Source organism: Anneissia japonica, unplaced genomic scaffold (assembly GCF_011630105.1).
Source record: "Anneissia japonica isolate Jap-2015-1 unplaced genomic scaffold, ASM1163010v1 scaffold2707_len876726_cov182, whole genome shotgun sequence".
Lineage (NCBI taxonomy): Eukaryota > Metazoa > Echinodermata > Crinoidea > Comatulida > Comatulidae > Anneissia > Anneissia japonica.
The window spans coordinates 343739-366415 of record NW_022723260.1 but is presented as its reverse complement, the minus strand read 5'-3'; the positions used below and the strand labels follow the sequence as shown (position 1 = coordinate 366415).

Below are 22677 nucleotides of genomic sequence, written 5' to 3'. Positions count from 1 at the left end.
ACAATGAGTATTGTTTTTGTATTGCCATGTACAATTCAACTTTATTGACAATCCTTAATTTCAAGAAGTATTTTGAAAATGTTCAGGGGTATCATATAAAATAATAAATAACTATTATAAAATTTTAATTAGGCCTACTTCTAATTAAAAAATTTTAATCCTTAAATTAAAAGTGAAGACATTAATTTTTCTAAAATTATGCATATGGTATTTCCCGGCTGAGGAGCCATTTTTTCAACATGGTGAAAAAAAAATGTGTTACACCCCATCACCCACCCACGCCCACTCTTATTGGCCGGACCACTTGCAAAGTGCTTCCAACGGCTATGGAACAAAACATAGAGACAGGACTTGGCGCATAATATAGTCCTGTATGACTTGAATTATTTGTAGGACAATAGAAATGTATTTTTGTTGGTTCACTGTTGTTTATAATCATGTAAATTAAGTAGGCAATAGACGTATTGCATGCAAATAACATAAATTTAGTTTTTACCTCTATACTATGATTAAACAATGGGCTTATGGGCCATAAATCAGGCATCAGGACTCAGCAGTCACTAAAATTTTAACATGTTTATGATAAAGTGTTTACTTCCTCTGGGCTGCTATGTTGAATTTAGCAGAACTAATAAGAATACCATCTTGGGAGTATAGTTCAGGGTTTAATTTTAGATCTGAGTAGAGAACCCCTAAATCGTAACGCACGTTTGGCTTGTTTGAAGCATACAGTGAAGAATAGGACCACAGAAAGTACCCAGTGATCGATTTTTGGCGCTATTTACCTATTCTGTTTATGGCCTACATATCATCTTGCTCATTTTTCAAACCATTCCATGCACATTACCCAAGAGTTGCGTTTTTGTCTTTACTTTATTGAAAATGTATTCTTCATCCAACTTTTATTATGTTTTATAAATTATTTTTTCATTATTTTGTTTTTTCTTCAGGGGCCAAATTAAATTGCCTATTAGGAACAAGGGATTTATGGGTGTTAACATTAACGTGGATAATGGATAAAATTCCTGAAGAAATGTCAGCTCGACAGTCGCTCCAAATATGGAATGGAATGGAATAATTTTTAAAATGTGATTATAAGTCTACAGTAGGGATAAATTCGGTCTTAATTTGAACCAGCTATTCAATGTTAATGCGGTCGTTGTGAATGAGAGGTATCGAGCGCAGAACGCCGTTTAAATAAGGGTCATACTATTGATGTTCTGCTAAATAAAGATCATAAATCACAAGGAAAAAATAAATTATATAATTAACGGACATAAAGAAAGTGCTAGGGCATGAATTCTCCAAAACGGCCATGCGATCCAATGTGCCTCTTCTTGTCGAAATCTTGACTCCGCACACCTCCCATGGTAGGCCTGAAGTGTAGACCTCCTGCCCTGCGCTTGAATTGTATTTTGAAGTAATTTGGTAAGTCTGCATTCCATTTACACCAGGTTCAAACTTTCACCCGGCATGAAAATAGTCTCATGGTGATAGCAACCCACTATAAAAGGCAGCGTTTATAAGTAGGCCTATGAAAACTAGTATCGATGCTTACAACAGGCTTATAAAACAATCACCAGATACTTTGATAATTTGACACATACACATATTTCGTTTATTATATATATATATGTCTCAAACTATGTCAGTGTCCCGCCCATCCAGACATACGTGAAACTGTTGAACGCATCGGAAAATTATAACACCAGAGCGGATAACAATGCATGGGTTCCCTGTGGGAACGTGTGTCTATGCCCTCCGCCTGGCGTCACACGGTCAAATTCAGAAATTTTGGTTCTGTTTTCATTTTGACTGGAGTATGTAAACACTTGATATTCCATAGCCACACTATTACATTTTTTATCTATAACTTGTCAACTGATAGAAATTTTAGGGACAATCTAAATAAGGGTATAGGTTACTGATACAGGATTCCTCTGCAGGTCCCTATCATTTCCAGTGATCTATCGTTCTGTGCTGTAATTGGCTGATGATTTCCAGATATCATAAAAAATCTGATGGAAATAGAAAATGTTCTATACTTTCCAGTTCGTTTTCCATCACTGTGGATACCCAAGGGGACCACAGGTTAAAGCAGTAAAATCACTGATTAAAAATTCAGTTTTTGTCCATCCAGAGTAAAAATGATTAATATTTTTTTGTACTTAGTTTGAATCCCAAGTGATTTCACTGTAACCCCTTACCCAGGGTGAGGGGGGGGGGGTGTTTATGGTTCGGAAAAACCTCCCTTTTCTAGCAAACACACCTCTTTTCTGCTATTACCCGTATAGGTCTATCAGTAGGTATACCCAGTATACCCAGTTAGTAGTCTACTAATGGACATCATGGAGAAAATAAAGGCGATGAGCGAAGATGCATTGGACATGCTTAAATTTCACATTCATGGATCCTGAATAAAGACTTTCTGAAAGCTTAAGAGATTACAGTAGGCCCTAGGCCTACTATTTTGTTGTTGAAGCGAAGAAGAATACAGTTATTTATTTATTTGTGACACTTCACCTTTGTATCGATGGCACTCACAGTCAGTGCTGCGGTCTTACAAAATACACAAAAGAAAAAGGAGATAAGAATCTTAACATTAACAATCAATACTTTAACTACAGTGTACATGTACAAATACAACTTATGCCTACCTGTGTTTATATTTTCTGATTGTTTAATGTTGGCACTTCCTTCAAATCCGTCAATCAGTGTTTCTCTGACAGTCAACCAATTTCAACTGATGGATGAAATATAACGCTTATAATGTTCGTCAACTGTTAGGTAGGCATAAAGGTTACTGGTATCTTGTCGATGGCAATGTTGAGAAGGTTTACTCGGTGATCAGGTGAATGACACTGCGTAGTTACTAAATATAATATAGTATACAAACATACTACACATCGTACACAGGTACGCAATTCTTCTTTCACTGCTTTAGGCAACACAAATAAAGAAGGCATACATACCGATGCGGTCAATAAATAGAGTTCATAGACTTGAATTGGTGCCTAGCAACAGTGTGTCACACGCTTAATCAGCTTCAAGTCAGGTAAAAAAAATAGCAACGAACAAGTTTTGTTTCTCATTATTGTTTACTATATGAAACGGAGGGCCTACAGCAAAATATATTGCTTACCGTGTTAGACATGGCTTACGCCAGTTCTAGGTGGCTTTAAACTTAGCCAATTAGCCTAATAACCTTTTAATCTTATATAGATACATGTACTGTTATTAAATGATTAATTGACAATTAATGTTTTTAAATCTACGGTCGGGAACCTTTTACTCCTTAGGACGCAGAATTTTTCCCATAGCTTCTCACGACGGGTGGGATTGGTCCGGGGCATTCCCCTTCGAAATTTATGTTTTCTAGACGCTCGAAAATTTTATACTGTGTTGCTGATTTCATATACCGGTAAATGAATTTTTGCATTGAAAATTTAATATAAATTTGTTCTACTGTAACTAATTTTTTTAAGTCAATGAAAATAAAATGTTGTAATTTTTAAAAAATTATACCGAAGGTGTCCCCTTAACTATAGAGGCTCTACTCTATACAGTATCGAAGTACTGTACCGTAGTGTCTCGTAACAACAATATGATTTGATAAACATACTTATTAAAGAAAATCATTACCCAAAGCAGCTTTTCAATTTTATTTTCATGATTTGTTGATTTCCATCGGTTTAATCTGACCGTGTTAATTCTGACATTGGTTGCTAGCACCTTTGTCATGTTTTTGATTACAAATGCACGCTAATTTAGTAGGCACTAAGGCGTAAATGTCCCTCAATAGCAGACAAATAAGGAGCTGAGGATGTGAATGAGTGACACAGCACTGTAAGATGTCTAAAACTTTATTACAAGACCAAAACAAATATTTATGTATATTTTGAAACACAAACACTATTAAACAAAGGGCGGTGTAACTGAGATAGTACACTGCCGGCGCAAATTGAAGACAATAGCCAGAATTTTATCAAATTATTTTATTTAAAAAATGCTTTGTTTTGGTGTCTTTATGGGAATCTTCTGATTTTTAAAGTATTTGATTTTCTTCACAAAGCCTTTCTATATAATTTTTTTTTTTTTTGGAGACCCAGATCGATCCGCCGACGACCCTCAAAAAGTCATGGTGGGGATGATGTGGGTAAGGACTCAAAGTGCCGTTTTGTGAAAAATTAGAACCCACCCCTCTTCAAAAAAATCTGCCTACGGGCTTGTATAGGTATACTTTATGAGACATTCATGTGGAATTGTGCATGTTGAGAAACTTCTACAACCCCTCTACACCAGGCTACATCCTCGTCTTTTGGGACCAATAATTTCTTTAACCAACGGAACGTTTATGAACCCAATAAAACTTATTATCGTCGTCTTGGATTACAACTTCAAAATTATGATCTTTAAGGATGATCTGTTCAAATTCTTAACAAAGTTAAATGCAAAATCCTAACAGTAGATATTCGCCGTATTTTATGTAATTAACGTTGTAGTTTAACAATTTTTTGTAGAGCAATATTTACAACGTAATTTCTGACTAAATAACTTCTGTGTTAATAATGTCGCCGCAGAATGTTCTCAGTTTGCACGAGAAAACCCGAGATTATAAACGAACATTCATGGAAAAATATGGCATTGGTGTTGAAGACGATTTGAAAAAGGATCGAAGTGGATTTGCATGCATTGAGCATAACTAATGAAATGTCAAATATGCCTAAATTAATTTTAATATCCACTCAAATTGCAATGATTATATATATATATAATCAATACTCTTACTTGAATGCGCCATGTGTAACCTGACCGATAGACTGTAGTTTTGCAATACATATTTCCCTCGATGTAGTTTGGTAGCCCTTCAATAAATAGCCACAAATTCTAAAGAGCCATTTGTCTGATGCGCTGTCATTTAATTCAACAATGTTTAACAAAGCAGCTCTACTTTGATATGTTATATATTGTTTTAAATAATTATCAAATTTATTCTATTATTGCTATTATTACTGATACATGATACTATGATGCAATATTTCATCATCATTATTTTTTTGCTTTGCTCTTGAATTCCCCTATAGAAGGTAACTAGGATGCCACATATTGGAGACAGCAACTTTCATTAATTTATAGGCCAGAGAAAACAGTGCAGAGTGGGTAAATAATAAAAATGCATAAATACCTTTAACAGCTGGTGCCGATATCTTCTTAACAATTTGTGAACTAATTTACCATATTGAAATGTTGGTGATACAGCATAAGGTTCGGATAACGTCCATCTGCCCATTATGAAGCCGATTAATATCACTTAAACTATCTGTTTCCCATGTTCAATGGTAACTTATATTTGCTTACGGCATTCGAATGTTTGTTGACTGAATGTTCTGCATTGAAATGTTGAAGTTTACATAATAGTCCGAGACCTTGTAGGCCTACCATGGCCTTTTTTCTCTTTTGTTGTCTTAAAACAGATTAAAGAGATGATGAAGGCTTACACGCTTTACATTAACAGCACCAATGCAATTGAACGTCATCTGACCATACACTTAGGACCTCCGCGGAATTGTTTTAATTATTTGAATTTTTATTTCAGTGCTCCTTCCAAGGACTTATAAGTCATTGCTCCTTCTATATTGTAATTATTGTAAGTTGTTTTAATCATGAATATTTATTGTACTGTTATCAAATATTTGTTTAATGTTCCTAGCGATTAAATGTTTTATTGTATTTATGCTCCCTCTTGTTGACGTTTACGCTGTTGGGCAAAATAAAATAAAATAAATAAAGAAATAATGAATATTCTCAACTCCCCATACCCGTGCAGGTTTCCGGTTGTGCATGCAGTATGCCTATGTATTTATTTTTATTCAATTACAGATGGACTGAAGAAAAATACATCTCTGCCATAGTTATGAGGATATAATGTATCTTAAAGAAATTGCCAACGATAAAGTGTCATGGGTAAATCTATTCTAAATTGTATGTATGTCCTGATAAATGCAACGTAACTATTCACAAGACAACAGAAATTGTATATTATAATTATTATACCATTAAAATTAAGTTTGAATATATATAGTAAGTGACCTTTTGTACTTAAAGTTAACTTCACAATAAACATTTATAGGATAGAACAGAAGGTAAGGTAAGGTAGATACGGCTAGTCCTCCACCAGGGAAAGTTGCATTAAATCTAATTTTACATTCTTTTATAGCTTCATGTTTTTTTAATTAAGTATCAGTCAAAATTCGCAACGTACTCATAGCATAGAGAAAATATTTTCTCTATGCTAATAGGTACGGTAATCGATATAAACAGTGAAACTCAATAATGCCTCCGTGGTGAAACAATAGACGGATAAGATCATCTACTACTAAAACTGATAGCCATATGGATGAATTAGTTTAGACTTACACAGATTGCGTTACATGCAAGAGTTCGCTAGATGTCATTTTTATTATTTTTTTCAATACGTTTGATACGTGTCGCAGTAGAGTATGTATAATACAAATTTTGTAAATAAAATTATTTTTGAAAGCGCGGGATATTTTGTCTATTCCCGCATTGGGAAAAAATAATTAAAACAAATATAAAAAACATAGGAAAACGGGATAGAAAATGAAAAATAAATTCGAACAAAAACAACGGCTATTTCTGCTAACGCCAAAAGCTGATAAAAAAAAATCAAGTACCAAAAAAATACAGGGAAACTAACGTGATGTTAGTAAGACTCGAACTATAGCTGCAACGGTAATAGCGAGGGTGATGTGGAGAACCATTGCGCGATATACTGTATGAGCCCCCACCCTGCGTAGGTCAGTGCATTCTTATTTTATAGTAATTCCACCAGCGCGGATCCAGAGTTTACCCTGACTATCGCACATATGGGTCCCAAAGTGTGTGGGGCCATGAGAAGAGAACGTAATGTGTTCCGTATTTTTATTATTATCCTGTTGAATATTGGCCGTATGAATTTTTATAGTACTGTATTATCATTATTACAGTATTATTATCCTGTTGAATATTAGCCGTTTAAATTAAACTTACGGAAATAATATTAATAATAATTATAATAATACCAAGTTATTATTATTATTTATTATTATTATTATATCCGGTTGAATATTAGCTGTATTAAGTTTCATATAGTACTGTATATATAATTTATCATTGCAATTTAATAGTGAATCTGAGATTTCATTATTCGCAATAGATACCATACCAAGAAAATGTGACTTTTGCAAGAAAGCTGTTTTTAAAGACATATTGTATTATAACTCTTATTATTATGTTCTGTTTCGAAAATTAGTCATGGGATGCCTAATTTGCTCATAAATCCTAATACTTTAGACCATAAAAGGCCGTTATTAAGGAAAGGGGGCCCTTAGCAACGAAAATAGCGTAATCCATACATGTTTCACATTTCTCATTATTATGCATTAAGTATTAATATATTTGACGTGTTCAGACTCTACATGAATACAGTAGTTTAATACAACTGTGTATATTTTTGAGAAAAGAAATGTACACTCATGGTAGTATTAGTGGATTAAATGCACCGTTGCAAAGGGAAAACCTCCATAGCAACCGAAAAATTGATATTTTTGTGGTTTTTAGCTTTTTTTCGTTAATGTGCAAGAATGGAACGTGGGAACAATGAAATTTATTTTCACAACACTAATGGTGACTTAATTAACATAAAAGCAAGTTTCCACGGTGTGTACTACGGAAGTAAAAAAAATAAAGCCGTTTTGAGGTCTCGGGCGACGGCCTACACGGTAATTTATCACGGTTGAATAAATTCAACTGTAAACTTATCTGTGAAAGTTCCTCCCCTGGGCATCCTCTATTTCAAATTCCAGGATCCGCCACTGCATATCAAATGAATTCAATGTTTATTCACGAAAATGGTAACTCCTTTGAAAGCACCTAAAACACACACAGAATACCATTTTAAATTAAAGGTGGCGGCCGCGGTCATGGTTTTTAGCATTATTCGAGAGAAGCCTGGACCCCAGAAGTTCCACTCTGATTGAAGAAGATCCCCAACCCGTTACCAAAGCTGGCTATAGGACAACAGGGTTTTTTTTTTTTCTCTGACTAAAAAATTCCATTTCCTAATAAGCCTCGTAGACTTGAATAATGCTGTATGTGAAAGAATTTAACAGAATAAATATTTATTTTGACACTGCATGAGTGTTCCGGTATTATCTCGTGCATCGAAACTGATTTAAACAAACATTATCATAATGAGTTTCGTCTGCCTTTTAATTACAACAGTTTTCAATTTTATTGCAGATTTAAAGGGACAATCAAGTCTCGTTTCCAGGAATTCGAAATATAGGAGGGGAGGGGGCAGGAAGGTATTTTGACAGATGGAGGGACCGACCACCTCAGCCCCACCATGGTCGGGGCTGAAGTGCAAAATTTCATGATTGTGGCATCTGAGAGATGAAGGTCAAAGTATCTTTGTGAACTGCTGGTGTGGTATGTGCCATCACAAACACTCTGGTCAAACTTCTGCTTGCTGAGCCTAGGTCTACACGTTTATGCGGTGATCGATCATTTGCGATTGGGGCTCACACGTTTGGATAAACTGCCAATAAATATTCACTTGTACCAATCTACTGCTTTATTTACAAAAAGCTCTCAAGACACATCTGTTGTCTGCTGCTTTTTCTTGGTTTTCTCTTTACTTTTGTCTTGCTTGCTTAAATTGTTATACAGTGAGTGAGCACCTGTGCTTCAAATTGCCTGTAAACGGTGCGGTGATTGGATTGGAATTATTCGGTCTAAACACCAAGGATAGCCCACGAAAGTCTAGAAGACTTATTTCCAGTGGGGTCCTTCTGGTGGTGATTGGGCAGTACACCGGGAGACAATCCCCTACTCTTTTCCGAAGAGTGTACTGCGTTCTTTAACGTGCACATGGGCCATAATGCACACGGGACCAACGGCTTAAACGTCTCATCCGAAAGACGGTGCGGTGCGCTAATGTAACTTGTATTTCAGCCCTCTAGCTAAAACACAAGGAGAGGCAGCGATGGGAATTAAACCGGGGACCTAGAGATCTCCACGGTTCAGCGACTACCACCAGATTAGCCGACTGAGCTAAGCTGATCTCTTTTTGTTTTTTTGATGTGTGCGGTGTTTCATTTCTGGTAGCTTTACGGTTCACAGTTAATTTTTGGTTCCTTCCGCCTGCAGCACTTCAACTGCAGTGGATATACGCTTTATAAATCCTTATTATTATTATTATTATTATTATTATTATTATTATTATTATCATTATTACTATTATTATTATATGGCCGGAGATTGCACACCAAGATTTCAATTTGAATATTTTCCTTTTTTGTTTTTGTTTTAGGAGGCCTAGGCCAGCTGCCCCCACCCCCTTGAATCCAGCTACGGATTCATAGCCTAGCCGACTTGACAGTACTGTACTGCAACTGAACTGTGCAACATACCTATTTCACATTTAAAGAGACAATGTAATACTCTTGCTATAAATAAAAGTTGCTATGTACACTTTAATACAATTCACTCACAACATTATATAATGAAAATGCTTTTGAACACATCCCTAAGCTTTGTGTACACTATTATCAAATTTTATGTGACAAAAAAATGTGATGTGCCCATATATGGTTTTTTTGATGAAATTTGATAGTGTAGATAAATCTTTAGACAATTCACAATGTTGGATGTTTTGAATGGATCTATCCTTAATACAACACGTACTGGTCCCAAATCTCCTACAAGCTGCGGGATATTAGTGAGCTTTCGATTTGTGCGACGACGCAACGCTAGAATGGAATCACTCATGCATGATCCTACGTTCTCTGCATACGTAGATTTGGCCAAATTGCGTTCCAGAATCTACTCGACGAGGTGACCTTAATGTTCTCGCATGCGCAGATGACTTTTAGTGACGTCATTATGTTCTACGTTCTGCCGTCGTCGTGCAATTGAAAGCTTCCTATTATGATGGCATTCTGCACTCCCGCAGGCAAGCAATAACCTCCCTGAAAATGAACCATTTTCTGCAAATTCATAATATTTGCATGTTTTTACTACTTTAGTTAGGCGAGACATTTTTTATACCTTATTTCGCGAACTGATTTTTTTTATAGATTGTCAGAGGAGGGTTTTACTAGTTGGTCAGGTATTTTTACTGGTAAAATTGACGGTTAAAACGGCTTCAGGAGAACACTGACGACGGTCGTACGATGCAGTGAGTGCCTTGCTATATGTTATGGATGAATCCTTATTCATATAATGTTATATGCAAGTGAGCTATTGAATGCCTCGACCTATACATGCAGATTACTGAACGCATCCTCAATCCACTGCTTTCTGCATAGTTTATGTATGAAGTTGAATGTTTCATTGATTCTTATCCTACAGTACATGTACAGTATGCCTGCATGCAAACCGATCTATTCTGTTCCCATTCATCTTGACTCATGTGTTAGCATATCTTCTTGAATGGTAACGGCAAACAGGCTCTTGTACGTTTCAGGCAAGCACTTGTTGTAGATGATCTAGCCAGTCTGTCAATGTGGGGTTTGACATGGCAGGCTGATGAGAAAAACAAAACAATTTCAATTACAACATGACATTTAAACTGAGAAATCATTACTATAATTTGACGTTCTAATCATTCATTTGTAATGCACAAACACTATACATTTTTTCTTCTTTTTTCATATTTGAAATTGAATATACATTTTCAAGGGCCATCATTGTATCGTACTACAGTACACCCTCCAATTCGAGACCCCTCTAATTCGAGATCACTTTTCCTAAGACCCAAATAATAATAATAACTTTTTCACACAAAGCTAGCCCTCTATAGCCAACCCCGAGATCACCCCAAATTTTCAGGTCCAAAAGATGGTCTCGAATTGGAGGGCAAACTATTTTTTAATTACTTTTTAAGCATTGCGCAGATTTTACTTTGTATTGGTGGTGTAAAATAAAATTTGATATATTTTTTAGCTCCAATGACGAGTTCTAGAAACACTCGGCTGATTGATTAACAGATTGTTTTTAGATCTACTGCCTCTATTATACTGCCCTCATGAGGCTGATTGATTAACAGATTGTTTTTAGCTCTACTGCCCAGAGCCATAGATAGAGAGAGTTTGGCCAACTCGGTTTCAATCACGTGACTTACACCGGCCATGTTGTCACCAACGCGATAGGGTAGGAAGTTAGCAGTAATATTATAGATGATTAATGCTATAATTATAATCCGACGATTCACAAACCTACTCTGTCTGCACAACCAACCTTTCTCCTCTGCTGCAGTGTTGACTCTTACTTAGGAGCCTCATGGTATATAGAGTAGGCTGCTAGCAACTAGGTATAGGCGCTATACCTAGCTAGGCCTAGAGATGATAGACTTTCAAAACAAAAAGATAATCGTAACGAAAAAAAAATAAAGAATCGTCCTCACTTTATCTTCTCGAAATAATACAGCACGTCGCTGATTAATTAATTCCAAAGTTAGGTAAATATGATTATACAGTATATGATATTTACAATGATATGTTAAAATCCCATAATTGAATTGTCCTCATGAACAGAATAATGAAAGAAAATTTATGCAGCATCAGTGTTTTATAAGATGTTATAAAGCTATACGCGCGCACGCTGTTTGGTGACAACATGGCGCCCATGCGCCAAGTTGGCCAAACTCTCTCTATCTACGGCTCTGCTACTGCCTCTATTATACTGCCCTCATGAGGCTGATTGATTAATAGATTGTTTTTAGCTCTACTGCCTCTATTATATACACTAGGTCTTTTCCACGAATCGGTAGACATCTTGAAGTGATGACAAACATTGCAAATCAGCCGTGCGTAACCAACAGAAATAAGGCCCTCATGAGGCTGATTGATTGATTGATTAATAGTTTATTGATAAATAGATCTTTTTTTACTCTACTGACTCTATTATACTGCCCTCATGAGACTGGTTTATGAATAGTTGATTGATAAATAAATCTTTTATAACTCTATTGCCTCTATCATACTGCTTTCATAGGATGATTGATTAATAAATCGTTTTTAGCTTTACTGCCTCTATTATACTGCCCTCATGAGGAGCTCTAGATACACTAGGCTGATTGATTAATAGCTGCTTGATTAATAGATCTTTTTTAGCTCTACTGCCTCTATTATGCTGCCCTCATCAGAGCTTTCGAGATTATGAGAACTTGTTTACAGTAATTGTACTTTTGTTTATGAATAAGATTGTTTTGATTTCTAAAAGCATCTCAGTCAAAAGTACATGACACTTTTGTACATTACACAATTGCTGGGATTGCATCCTTTATGAAAACACGTTTGAAAGTTTGTTTTGTATATATTCATATTTATGAGAAGGAAAGAAATATAAAATGAGGGTTGTCTAAATTATGTGGAAAACACACCTCATTAAATAAAGTGTTATTAGCATTACAATTACAAAATTCTTAATTCATCAAGAGAAAAATAATTATATGAAATATAAAATGATAAACTTTCAACCATATTTCATAGAAAGGAATCAACCTAGAATTATATTAATATTAGTTAAACTAGAAGTCAAAAGATATTCTGTGTGGTGTGACAAAAATCACAATTTTTTAGCTAACATAAACACGCCACAGCATCGATACATAATCTTAGTGCTTTGTTATTTTGTGTACTTTTTACTACTGCAAGTTCTGTAGCAATGATATCAGCAAATCCTAGTACTTACATGACAGTTGGGCTGTGTCCCCTCAGGCTGACCGGTGATCTTCTGCAGGCTAATTCGACCATTGGATGGATAACCTTGTTCAATTTTCAGCCTACATACAATGTTACCGCAACTGCCAAGCATACATACTAGAACATTCTCATCTTGCAAGAAATCAATGGCAAACCTATTAAGTAAAAACACAGGTTATGAAAGTCTCCCTTTAACAAAAAAAAAAAACCTTAATTCACACAGACAACATGTAAAATGCTCTACTGTTCTGAATATTACTATTCGGAAAATCGTTTTGATAGTGCATTCTCAAAGCAGAAAATATTTAAGTTAGATTAGGATTTATCCTCTCCAAGTTGATCCACGTTTAAAAGATAAGTACATTAAATTTTGAAAATATGATATGCCTAGGACCTACGTTTATTATAAAAACAAAATGATATACTTGTTTAATAAATACAAATACTTACTGGGTTGAGGGGCATGGTTCATAATATAGCCCAAGGTAATCTAGAAGCTGTACTATGGTCTCGGGACATAGTACAGCCGCAGATCACCATGGGCTATATTTTGAACTATGACTCGATTATACCCCATTAAATATTTGTTTTATATACCACTACATAGATTTTAGAAGGCAGGGATAGCACTATTTAACCAATTAAGTGCCTGGAATCTATGTAGTTGGTATACAATAACCTCTATTACCAGTCAATTTTAGGGTCTCTGCAAAAAATACAATTGGTATTATACTTATACATCTGTTAATAAAGAAATAGCAAAAAAAAATGTCTTACTTTTGCCTGAGACTGTTTATCTCTTTAGCCAGTGGCATATGTGAAGTGAATTTCTTATGGATCTCTTGAATCAGGTAAGATATATCATTCGATTTCATGGCTTCTTCTGCTGTTGTTCTGATGTCTAATGTGTCACTCACAATCTTATGTATAAAAACACAATGAGTGTAAAATATATAATAATTAAAATTAAGCAGTAGTGATGGTTTTTGATGGCAGCAATAATTGCCTATAGTGCTGAAGATAGGTAGTGATGGTTTCTAATAGTATTACTATTGGTGGGTTTCAAAGATGATGGTTTCCAAAATTTATGATGTTTTTCAGTGATACAGGTAATGATAATTTCTAACCATGGTAATGAATAGACTAGATTACATAAGAAAGGACAGCAAAGGTTTCACTTATTATATCAATATAAGATATTTAAAATTAACAGAAAATTCTTGGAAATATTTTATCGATCTATGGTACTTAGTGCATCTTACTGTTGGGTTATATTGTTGGGGGGGGGGGGAGATAACTTGAATAAGAAAGATAAGCAACAGTTTGAAAGGATAGAGGAGTGGGACACACAATTGAGTTGAAATGTATGAACCTGAATTCAGTTATGATTTGAGTCCTCTCTCATTTGTGAAACACATAATCTCCTAACCAGTACATCCACTTTACAACGGAATATACATTTTTACCATCGCATTGTTTATTTTTGTACTGCAGTGTACAAAAAAAAAAAATATTTTCAATGATTTCTTTTATATTGAAGTTGATTTCCACTGGTGGTGGTTTTTAAAGTTTGCGGTAGTTTCCGATAATGGTGATGATTTTAATTTTTGGTAATTGAGGCTTACCATCCCAAAAGCAGCGTAACTGTCGCTGATTGTTAAACCTGAGAACAGTTAAATTAACTGTTCCCTGGTTAAACTGAGTAATTAGTATAAGAATATGGCAGTATTGTATACTGTACTTTAAGTACAGAGAAGCCATAATACTTTTACTCGGAACTTTAGCAACATTTATTCAATTTTAGTAAATGACCCATCCATCATTTTAAAGCTTACAATGTGGAGATTTTCATTTTTTTTTTGTCACTGATGCTGGTTTTGGGATTGCAAGCCTCAATTGTTTTCAATAATAGTTGTAGATATCAGTGTGGTGATGACTTTAATTTTTGGTAATTGTTTTCAACAATAATGGTGATGGTTTTCAAAGTGTTGAAAGTGGAGGTTTTTTCCAAATCGCAGTGATGTCATGACAGTGTTTTTACCTTTACATCAGAATACTGATGAGGGTCATTATGGTTTCTGTTGAAAATTAAAGTGACTTTGTCATTCTCAAGATTACTGTAGGGCTTCACATCAACAGACCATGAGTTCCCAGAGAATGAGTTCTCCTTGACTTGAAACAACTTGTTGCTGAGTGATGTATAGCCCTCACACCTAAAATATTGAAGTATACAATTGTAATTATAACTTCATTCAAGTTCAATATACAGTATATGCAGTTAGGTCAAGCATCTTTGTTAGACTTGGTTACTCCACCCTCCAAGTATTAATCGGGACCAATACACACAGATCTGGAGAGTACTTGCATTTCAATTGCATTGTATGCATTTCATCAAGTTTACTATTCTTATATGTGTGTTTTGTCAATTTCCAGATTATGAAAACAAAATAAACTGAACAAAATCACAACATGTAAAATGTGCCTGATAGATATGCCAAGGAAATATTGGATCTAGATCTTTATTATATTATATACAGACCTGGAGACAAAACATGAACAGAGAAATGAATCCTGTCTGAAAAAAACAAAAAACAAACAGTATTAGAATTTAAATGACTAACCATTTTGTATTCTCAACCATTTTCATCCTTTTTTCTTCATTTTCATCTGAAATAGCCTGTAGAATTTTTCGTCCTGTTGTAACAGTACTTTTCATTTGATCTAAATTGGCTTGGCAGTGAGAGATGGTCCTCCGCAATGTTATCACTGATGAAGTGCACTTCTTCAGCGATGCCTCGACACATGTTAATGTTTCTTCCTGACAAAAAACATAAAAATAATGAAGAATAAATACCCTGGCTGATATACAAAAGTCCAACAATTGACTCAAACCAGAGTCCAACAATTGACTCCAACCAGAGTCCAACAACTGACTCCAACCAGAGTCCAACAATTGACTCCAACCAGAGTCCAACAAATGACTCCAACCAGAGTCCAACAACTGACTCCAACCAGAGTCCAACAACTGACTCCAACCAGAGTAAAACAATTGACTCCAACCAGAGTAAAACAACTGAATCCAACCAGAGTCCAACAACTGACTCCAACCAGAGTCCAGCAACTGACTCCAACCAGTGTCCAACAACTGACTCCAACCAGAGTCAATTGTCTGACTCCAACCAGAGTCCAACAACTGACTCAAGCCAGAGTCCAACAATTGAGTCAAACCAGAGTCCAACAACTCACTCAAACCAAAGTCCAACAACTCACTCAAACCAGAATTTATCAATTGACTCAAACCAGAGTCCAACAAAATGACTCAAACCAGAGTCCAACTATTTACTCTAACTAAAGTCCAACAACTGACTGCAACCGGAGCCCAACGATTTACTCGAACCAAAGTCTGTACTTGCCTGTCGTTTCAACACATCAGAGATCTTCTCAGACTTGTTGAAAGAATTCAGCTTGCATTTGGCAAGACATTCAGTATGATATTTGTATATTTCTTCATACTTTTCCTTCTGAAATGGAAAAAAAAACACAAAGTATGAACAGATTAAAAAAAAAAATATTTTGGCATGTGTTAAGCTAATAAAATTGTAAAATAAAATTTAATATTTTTAAATACTGTATTAAAAAATGCTTTGTATACTGTATTAGAGTATGTTAACAAATATTTCAAACAATATTATTAAAAAGGTTTTCTCAAGTACAGAGCCTAGGAGCATCTTCTAGCTCAAAGCCTATAATCAAAAACATCTCTAAATCCAATAACCTCATAATCAAAATCATTCCCAGGCTCAAATCTTCATTATAAAATGCATCCCCATACCCAAAGACCAAATACTCAATAATAAACAAAATGTTTGGCATACCTTTGATTCAACTGATGTTAATTTTTGCTCCATGGTTGATATCTTATCTTGTAATACAGTACTCTCTATGAACATAGGAATCAGCAGAATATTATGAAATAAATACAACTGCGTATACAGTTACAGTAAACCAAAAAAAGTGCCACAGCATTAACCATTTTTAAGAGGATGCTTATTCAAGAGTGACTCAGAAATAATAAGACTTAGAAGAATTATGGCATTGTTCAATTATCAAGAGATACAGAAGAAAATAAGCTGCTATTAACTGTAAATGTGTTACTTTTAGTTTGTCAATAAGACAATTCATAGTTTTAAAACTGCGCATGACATAAGCACACATACACAGAACGTAGGTTTATGTCGATTGACCTTGGATACAGGCATCCACAGTTCAAACTACGGATTGGCTTACTGAGATATTGTTTGCTCCACAAATAATCAGTATGGATATTGGAGATGGGTGCTAAATAATAATTTATTTGATCAGATATGTCTGCAAAAAAGTACACACCATCACAAAAGGGTGATCACACTTTTTTGTTGAGACAAAAAAAAATCTGACAGTATGTATCCAGCAGTTTTACAATGAGACATTTGATAGAATGTTGTTACTACCTTCTTGAGCTCTCTCCACAAGTTCTAGGATCTCATCTTCCATATCAACTAAATCCATATTTACTTTCTTCTTCTCTTCATGCACCTTACTGTATTCTTCATCTAATACAAATCAATTTTTAATTTAATAAAATAAAATTTCTTTTTCCCCAAAGTGTTTTTTTTTTCAATACCATAAAAGACATATGGGCAAGGGCGATAACTAATCATTTTTTTTTTATTGGGCCTGATATACTTACTATTGCATTTTTTAAAAAGCATGTAGAGCATTAATTACTTTGTTTATTTTCACAGTTGAACTTGCCTAAGTCGAATCCAAAATGCCATTGAAACATTGTTTGACATAAAATATTGTTCAAAATAAAATTTGACTTACAGATTGTTAATTAATGGAAAACACAACAATTTGGCATGTAAAATTAGATCAACTTAGAAATTATTTGACTTTAATAGGCAAAGTCGACTTAGGCAAGTTTAACTTTTATAGCAGCCGAATACTGCAACTTCAGAAAAATCTATAAAATGTAGATGGTTCTGTATCATAACGGCTGTGTGATTTAGCTTAGGTTTGTTTACCTTTGGCTGAGAGTGTTGGCCAGTTTTCTTCATTGACATTCAAGAGAAAGTCAAGAATCTGTAGTTTAGTTTGCAATGTTTGAGAGTCTGGTTTCAACTTGCTATATTCTTGCTAGAATAAACAAAGATTCAAAGATATAGGCCTAAGTTAGATAAGCTAAAATAATATTAATAAAAACACATAACCAATAATAACAATAGTTGTTTAGTTTTCAACCAATAACCAGCAAGTCTCACTCCCCAAACATATATATAGAGTCCCCAAGGATAGCAATTCTAAAATAAACCCTCTATTTATGATTGTCATTGTAGTCTAACCCCGATATTCTTAAAACCAACTTTAGTCGTAGTTCGAGCTAAAACTTAAAAACTACGTCATTTCGTATTCTTAAAACGAACTTCGACTATCACAAACTACGACAAATGACATGAACCTAGACTAAAACGATATCTCCGCAGGCCGATTTTTTTAGTCAGCCTAGGGTCAGGCTAAATCGACTTGAAATATTTACCCCACTAAAAACGTGTTTTTTGTAACTCAAGATAAAGTGAAACGAATAAAAATGATTGTATATGCAGGTTTGATATATCTTCGGTGTGTTAAACAAAAGAGACATCAAGTTTAGCTTTCAGAAGGAGAAATTAAAATGTTTTGCTAGCCACATGCGATAGTTTCTGATTTGCATGAAATCCCCTCGCGTTGCGATCACGTAGCTTCACAATTAACAACAACAAAGATGGCGCCGCCCTTGCTCGGGCTCAACTATAATAGTTCTCCAAAGAAAGCAAATTTTCAGTGTTCAAATTCTCTATCGTAATATGTTAACAACTAATATAGTAATTATTATAGAAAATTAATGAGGCGAATGATGTTCTATTATGAATTATGAGGAAATACGTTTTTGAACCACAGACGGCAGCTTAATATTCATCCACGTTACTGGATCTCTAAAATTTCGTCTGCTATTAAAGTTAGCCCTTTTCATTGGTTAGTTTGATAGTCGTGGCTTGCCAGTCGTCTTCAGTTGAACTAAAACTAGGACTTGATTTAGTCGTAGTTAAAACTTTGACTACATTGTTTGTGGATACAAATTGAAGTTAAAGATGCAACTAGCAATAAATGAAGTTCTAGGTCGAAGTTCGACTAAAGCTTGTTTTAAGAACACGGGTGTTAGTATTGACTAACTTTAGAGAGTGCTAATTTAGCTTTCCTTGTACTACAATCATTCTTTTCACTGTCGTCTCCACTAAATTTTGAAAGAACCTTCAGCTGTTGGCATCCTTCTTGACATGACCTGTTAAAATAAAGCATATTCAAGGTTTAAGATAGTTAACAGGCCTAGTCATTAATTAAAGGGACATATCCGATTCCTAGTCAGCAGTAGTAGTAGTAGACAGCTTCTCCTATAGGGGTTCACTCTGATTGGAAATATGCCTAGGCCTACATAAAATAGGGCCTAAATATGAATAAGAATCTAAACAAATCATAGGCCTAGTTACCCCTGAACTAAATGGAAAGTCATTCAAAAAGTAGGTGTACAGAAATGTAAACAGTCACACTGTCACGGATGATGACTGTACAAACATGTCATGATTGTGGTATAAAAATTCAGCCTATAGAAAACTGTTTAAATTTAAAAGCCTTAGTTTAGGCTATCATTTCATCTCCCTACCTTGTCCTTGGTGGTGGCAGCAGCCGAGGGGGTGGGGAGGGGGATGCAGCAGGCTATTAGGTCTAAATCGGAGAAGCACGTGAGAGCTACAGTAGGCCAAGTATATGAGCTTGCTTGATGGAAGCACTACGCATGCATATCACTAAGCAGATTTCCATGGAAGTTTGGAAAAGTGCAAGCAAAAAGAAGACAAATTGACAGACTGATCATAGAAAAAGAAAATATTGATTGATTGAATAATAACTGATTGATAAAATTTAATTAAATTCAATATCAAAACAAAAATTAGGCCTAAATAAGAAAATGAATACATGTAGTAAAAAACTAGGTCAAATTCATGGTTGACAAATTTTCACGTAACACACTCACACGCGCCGCCACCTCGGTCCTCAGAGTTGTGTGGTTGGAGGTTCAATTTTTATGTAATTTATAGCATGATCTATAAAAAATGAAACCTTGATGGTAGACCTAAATTACCGGTAGGCGATTTTTTAATTACCAAAACAGACAGTGTTAACTGAATGCCAGGCCTAGTGTAGGCTAGTAGGACCAGACCCGGTTTGACAGCACTAGGACCTACACACCCGAAACCGCGGCTACTCTAACATGTAAAATTCCCGGCCCTTCCGAGGCCTGTTACATTTCCAGGTAAATTTAAGGTACGTCCCGGCACTACAGGGACACAACTATGTGTACATCCCTGTCTCAGTCCCGGCTAGTTACCCGCTATGGCCCGGGTCCGGGGAGGGGGGGGGGGGGGGCGAGACAACAATTGACAAGTTCAAAATAATAATTAATGTTTTCGTCTTTTTGGAACAAAACAAAGAATTGATACATTTTTTTAATGTTTAAACTTTAATTTCAATAAAAAATTACCATGCATGTAGGCCTAGGCGTTGTCACACGTGTACGGCCCAGGGTCGCTAGGCCTATATATTATATAGCCTAGCCTAGGCCTATAGTGACGTGCCGCTGCCCCGGTGATTGGTTGTAAATGACGTCACCTATACGTTGCAGCCAATCACCGGGGGAAATCCACGCACCCTTGGAAGACCCCATGGGGAACCCCGCACGGAGTGCGGAGAAAACCAAGAGAACGACAGATACACGACGAAGACCTTGAAGATAACATACAGACCTACTTATCACCAATACTTAGAGTGTTAATTCACCCGCTAGTGAATGGTGAGTATGTCCACTTTGTCGTATATAGGCCTAGTATCTCAAGTAGTGTAAGAATCTATAGAGACCTAGCAAATCTCTATAATATACTATATAGGCGGGGCAGGCTATAATTAGGCCAGCTACTACTAGCCTAGCATAGTACTCTAACTATAGTACTACTCTAAGCTATAATTAGGCTAGCTACTACTACTACTAGGCCTAGCCTAGGCTAGGCCTAGTCTAGATAGATGAATATATATAGCCTTATAGTAGGCTAGGCCTAGGCCTAGATGCCTAACACTAGCTCTCCTAACCTCTAGGCTAGGCTAGAGGCCTAGGCCTAAGCCCGAGGTTAGGCCCGTCTCTGATGAATGCTTAATGAGAATTACAATTTATTTCCACTGTACCTTCGAAATATAGTAAGTTTCTCATCAGAAACGAAACCAGTTACCACATCTGCCATTGTTGTCTTTTTTGTGATGGTCGTTAAGTTTGATTTTTACCGCTTTACGCATGCTCAGTTCTGAATATCGATAGAGGGCTTTTTTTAATCGCTGGACCTTCTTTTCCCCTGCCGGCGGTGCTAAGGCCCCACCCCCCGCCCAGTGGCGTAGCGCCTATGCGCTCTCATGCGCCGGTCCGCAGGGCCTCCGAATTCTAGGGGCCCTACCCATAGGTTCCTCGATCTAGTACCCTGACTAAAAAGGACTTTGTTGATAACCATCTCTGACTCGAAATCGACTGTGGGGATATCATAACGATAGAGGGGGCCCCGTCGACCCGACGGCCTCACCCCCCCCCCCCCCTCTCGGCCAGGGACCCCACCAAGTTTGTCAAAAAAATAAATAAATAAATAAAAAATGGTGATAAAAAGAAAATTACATTCACAATTTTAAGTCTGTGAGTGCAATCCGGCCCTCTAGACGTCGGTGCCAAAATAATACATTTTCTTATCTCAGTCCCACAAGGGCATAATGTGAGACATATCATATTATATCCAGTAGCGGAATAAAGAGTAAGGGGCTGTATCCGCCCCTGACTCCTATGATAATTCTTGAGGAAAACTCAAATCATAATAGCATTTGTAGTGGTTTTCATCTGGCTAGATAACGTGGAGGTCGTGGGTTCGATTCCCACTCGAACCAATTTTTAAAATTCTAATTTGAATATTTTTATAATCTATTTTTTGAACAAAAAAATCACAGTCGAGTAGATAAAAATCACCTTATTTTGCGAATTAGCGCCCCTCAACTGATAATCGAGCCCCTCCCCCACCCCACACTTCACCTTCGCTCCCCCATCAGCACCAACACCCTCGTCCCCAAATTCTAGCGAAAAAAATTCGCAAGTGATTCACTTGCGATTCGCAAGTGATTCACTTGCGAATTTTTTTCGCTAGTATTTGGGGACGTACTGAGTATTCAGTACGATTACACGTCAGGTAGGGCAAAACATGTCTCCCATGATAACTTCCGCAGACGCAAACACATATCCGAATAAATCAATAAACAAACGAACAAAGAATTAAACAACAATTAAACATTTACAATAAAGAACAAAAGTGAAAAAGTAATGAATAAAAAAAAAAAAATACTCAGCGCAAAGTCTGAATACTACAGCAGTGCACATTATTTAAATTCAATTAATTACTTACCTGATACTTCCAATATTTTAATTGATTTTATTTTGAAGTTGGTTTAAGCAGATTTTATGACAGATATATTCGCACTGTATATTATCTTTAAACTAACTGAGATGTCCGACTGGGGGGTGGGGGGTTAAGTATTTATGGGTGTAACTATAGCGCGCAGCGTTTGTTGTCTGAGGGCGAAGGCTAGAGCCAGGGGTGGGTATAATGGGAGGGGGTGTCTCCCTAGATGGCCGGAAATGGCTGGGATGGTAAAATTAGGCCTATATATATTTTTTTTTTGGTCGAACTGCCCGACGAGCTTTGGCCGATGGGCGGGCTTGACCTGACCACCTGACCAATGGGGGACTTAAGCTGTC

At 36.0% G+C, this 22677-nt stretch overlaps 1 protein-coding gene and 1 long non-coding RNA gene across 6 annotated transcripts in view; both read right to left on the bottom strand.

The window, feature by feature from the left end:
* Positions 1-5416, bottom strand: part of LOC117112153 — an 8513-nt gene extending 3097 nt beyond the window's left edge. Inside the window, exons 1-3 of one of the 5 annotated variants that reach the window (XR_004445986.1) lie at positions 5186-5416; positions 4789-4865; positions 2658-2938 (exon numbers count right to left, since the gene is read on the bottom strand). This is a non-coding gene — a long non-coding RNA (uncharacterized LOC117112153). The remainder of the gene's footprint in view (positions 1-2657; positions 2939-4788; positions 4866-5185) is intronic. The other 4 variants (XR_004445989.1, XR_004445985.1, XR_004445987.1 and 1 more) reach the window with 4 other exon arrangements.
* Positions 5417-9516: 4100 nt separating this feature from the next.
* Positions 9517-21201, bottom strand: LOC117112176 (autophagy-related protein 23-like). Its single transcript, XM_033255247.1, has 11 exons — positions 21078-21201; positions 19020-19128; positions 17834-17945; positions 17258-17359; positions 16643-16707; positions 16181-16288; positions 15389-15585; positions 14809-14980; positions 13545-13687; positions 12757-12922; positions 9517-10587 (listed from the first exon to the last, which is right to left on the bottom strand). Exons 1-11 carry the CDS (start codon positions 21131-21133, stop codon positions 10525-10527), a joined length of 1293 nt encoding a protein of 430 aa, XP_033111138.1. The 5' UTR covers positions 21134-21201; the 3' UTR covers positions 9517-10524.
* Between the last annotated feature and the right edge of the window lie 1476 nt (positions 21202-22677).

Coding starts and splice junctions, on each gene's coding strand:
- LOC117112176 (XM_033255247.1), bottom strand. CDS start 21,133: ATGGCAGATGTGGTAACTGGTTTCGTTTCTGATGAGAAACTTACTATA. Junction 16,289..16,642: donor TAACATCAGTTGAATCAAAG/GTATGCCAAACA, acceptor TTTCCATTTCAG/AAGGAAAAGTATGAAGAAAT. Junction 12,923..13,544: donor ATAAACAGTCTCAGGCAAAA/GTAAGACATTTT, acceptor TTTACTTAATAG/GTTTGCCATTGATTTCTTGC.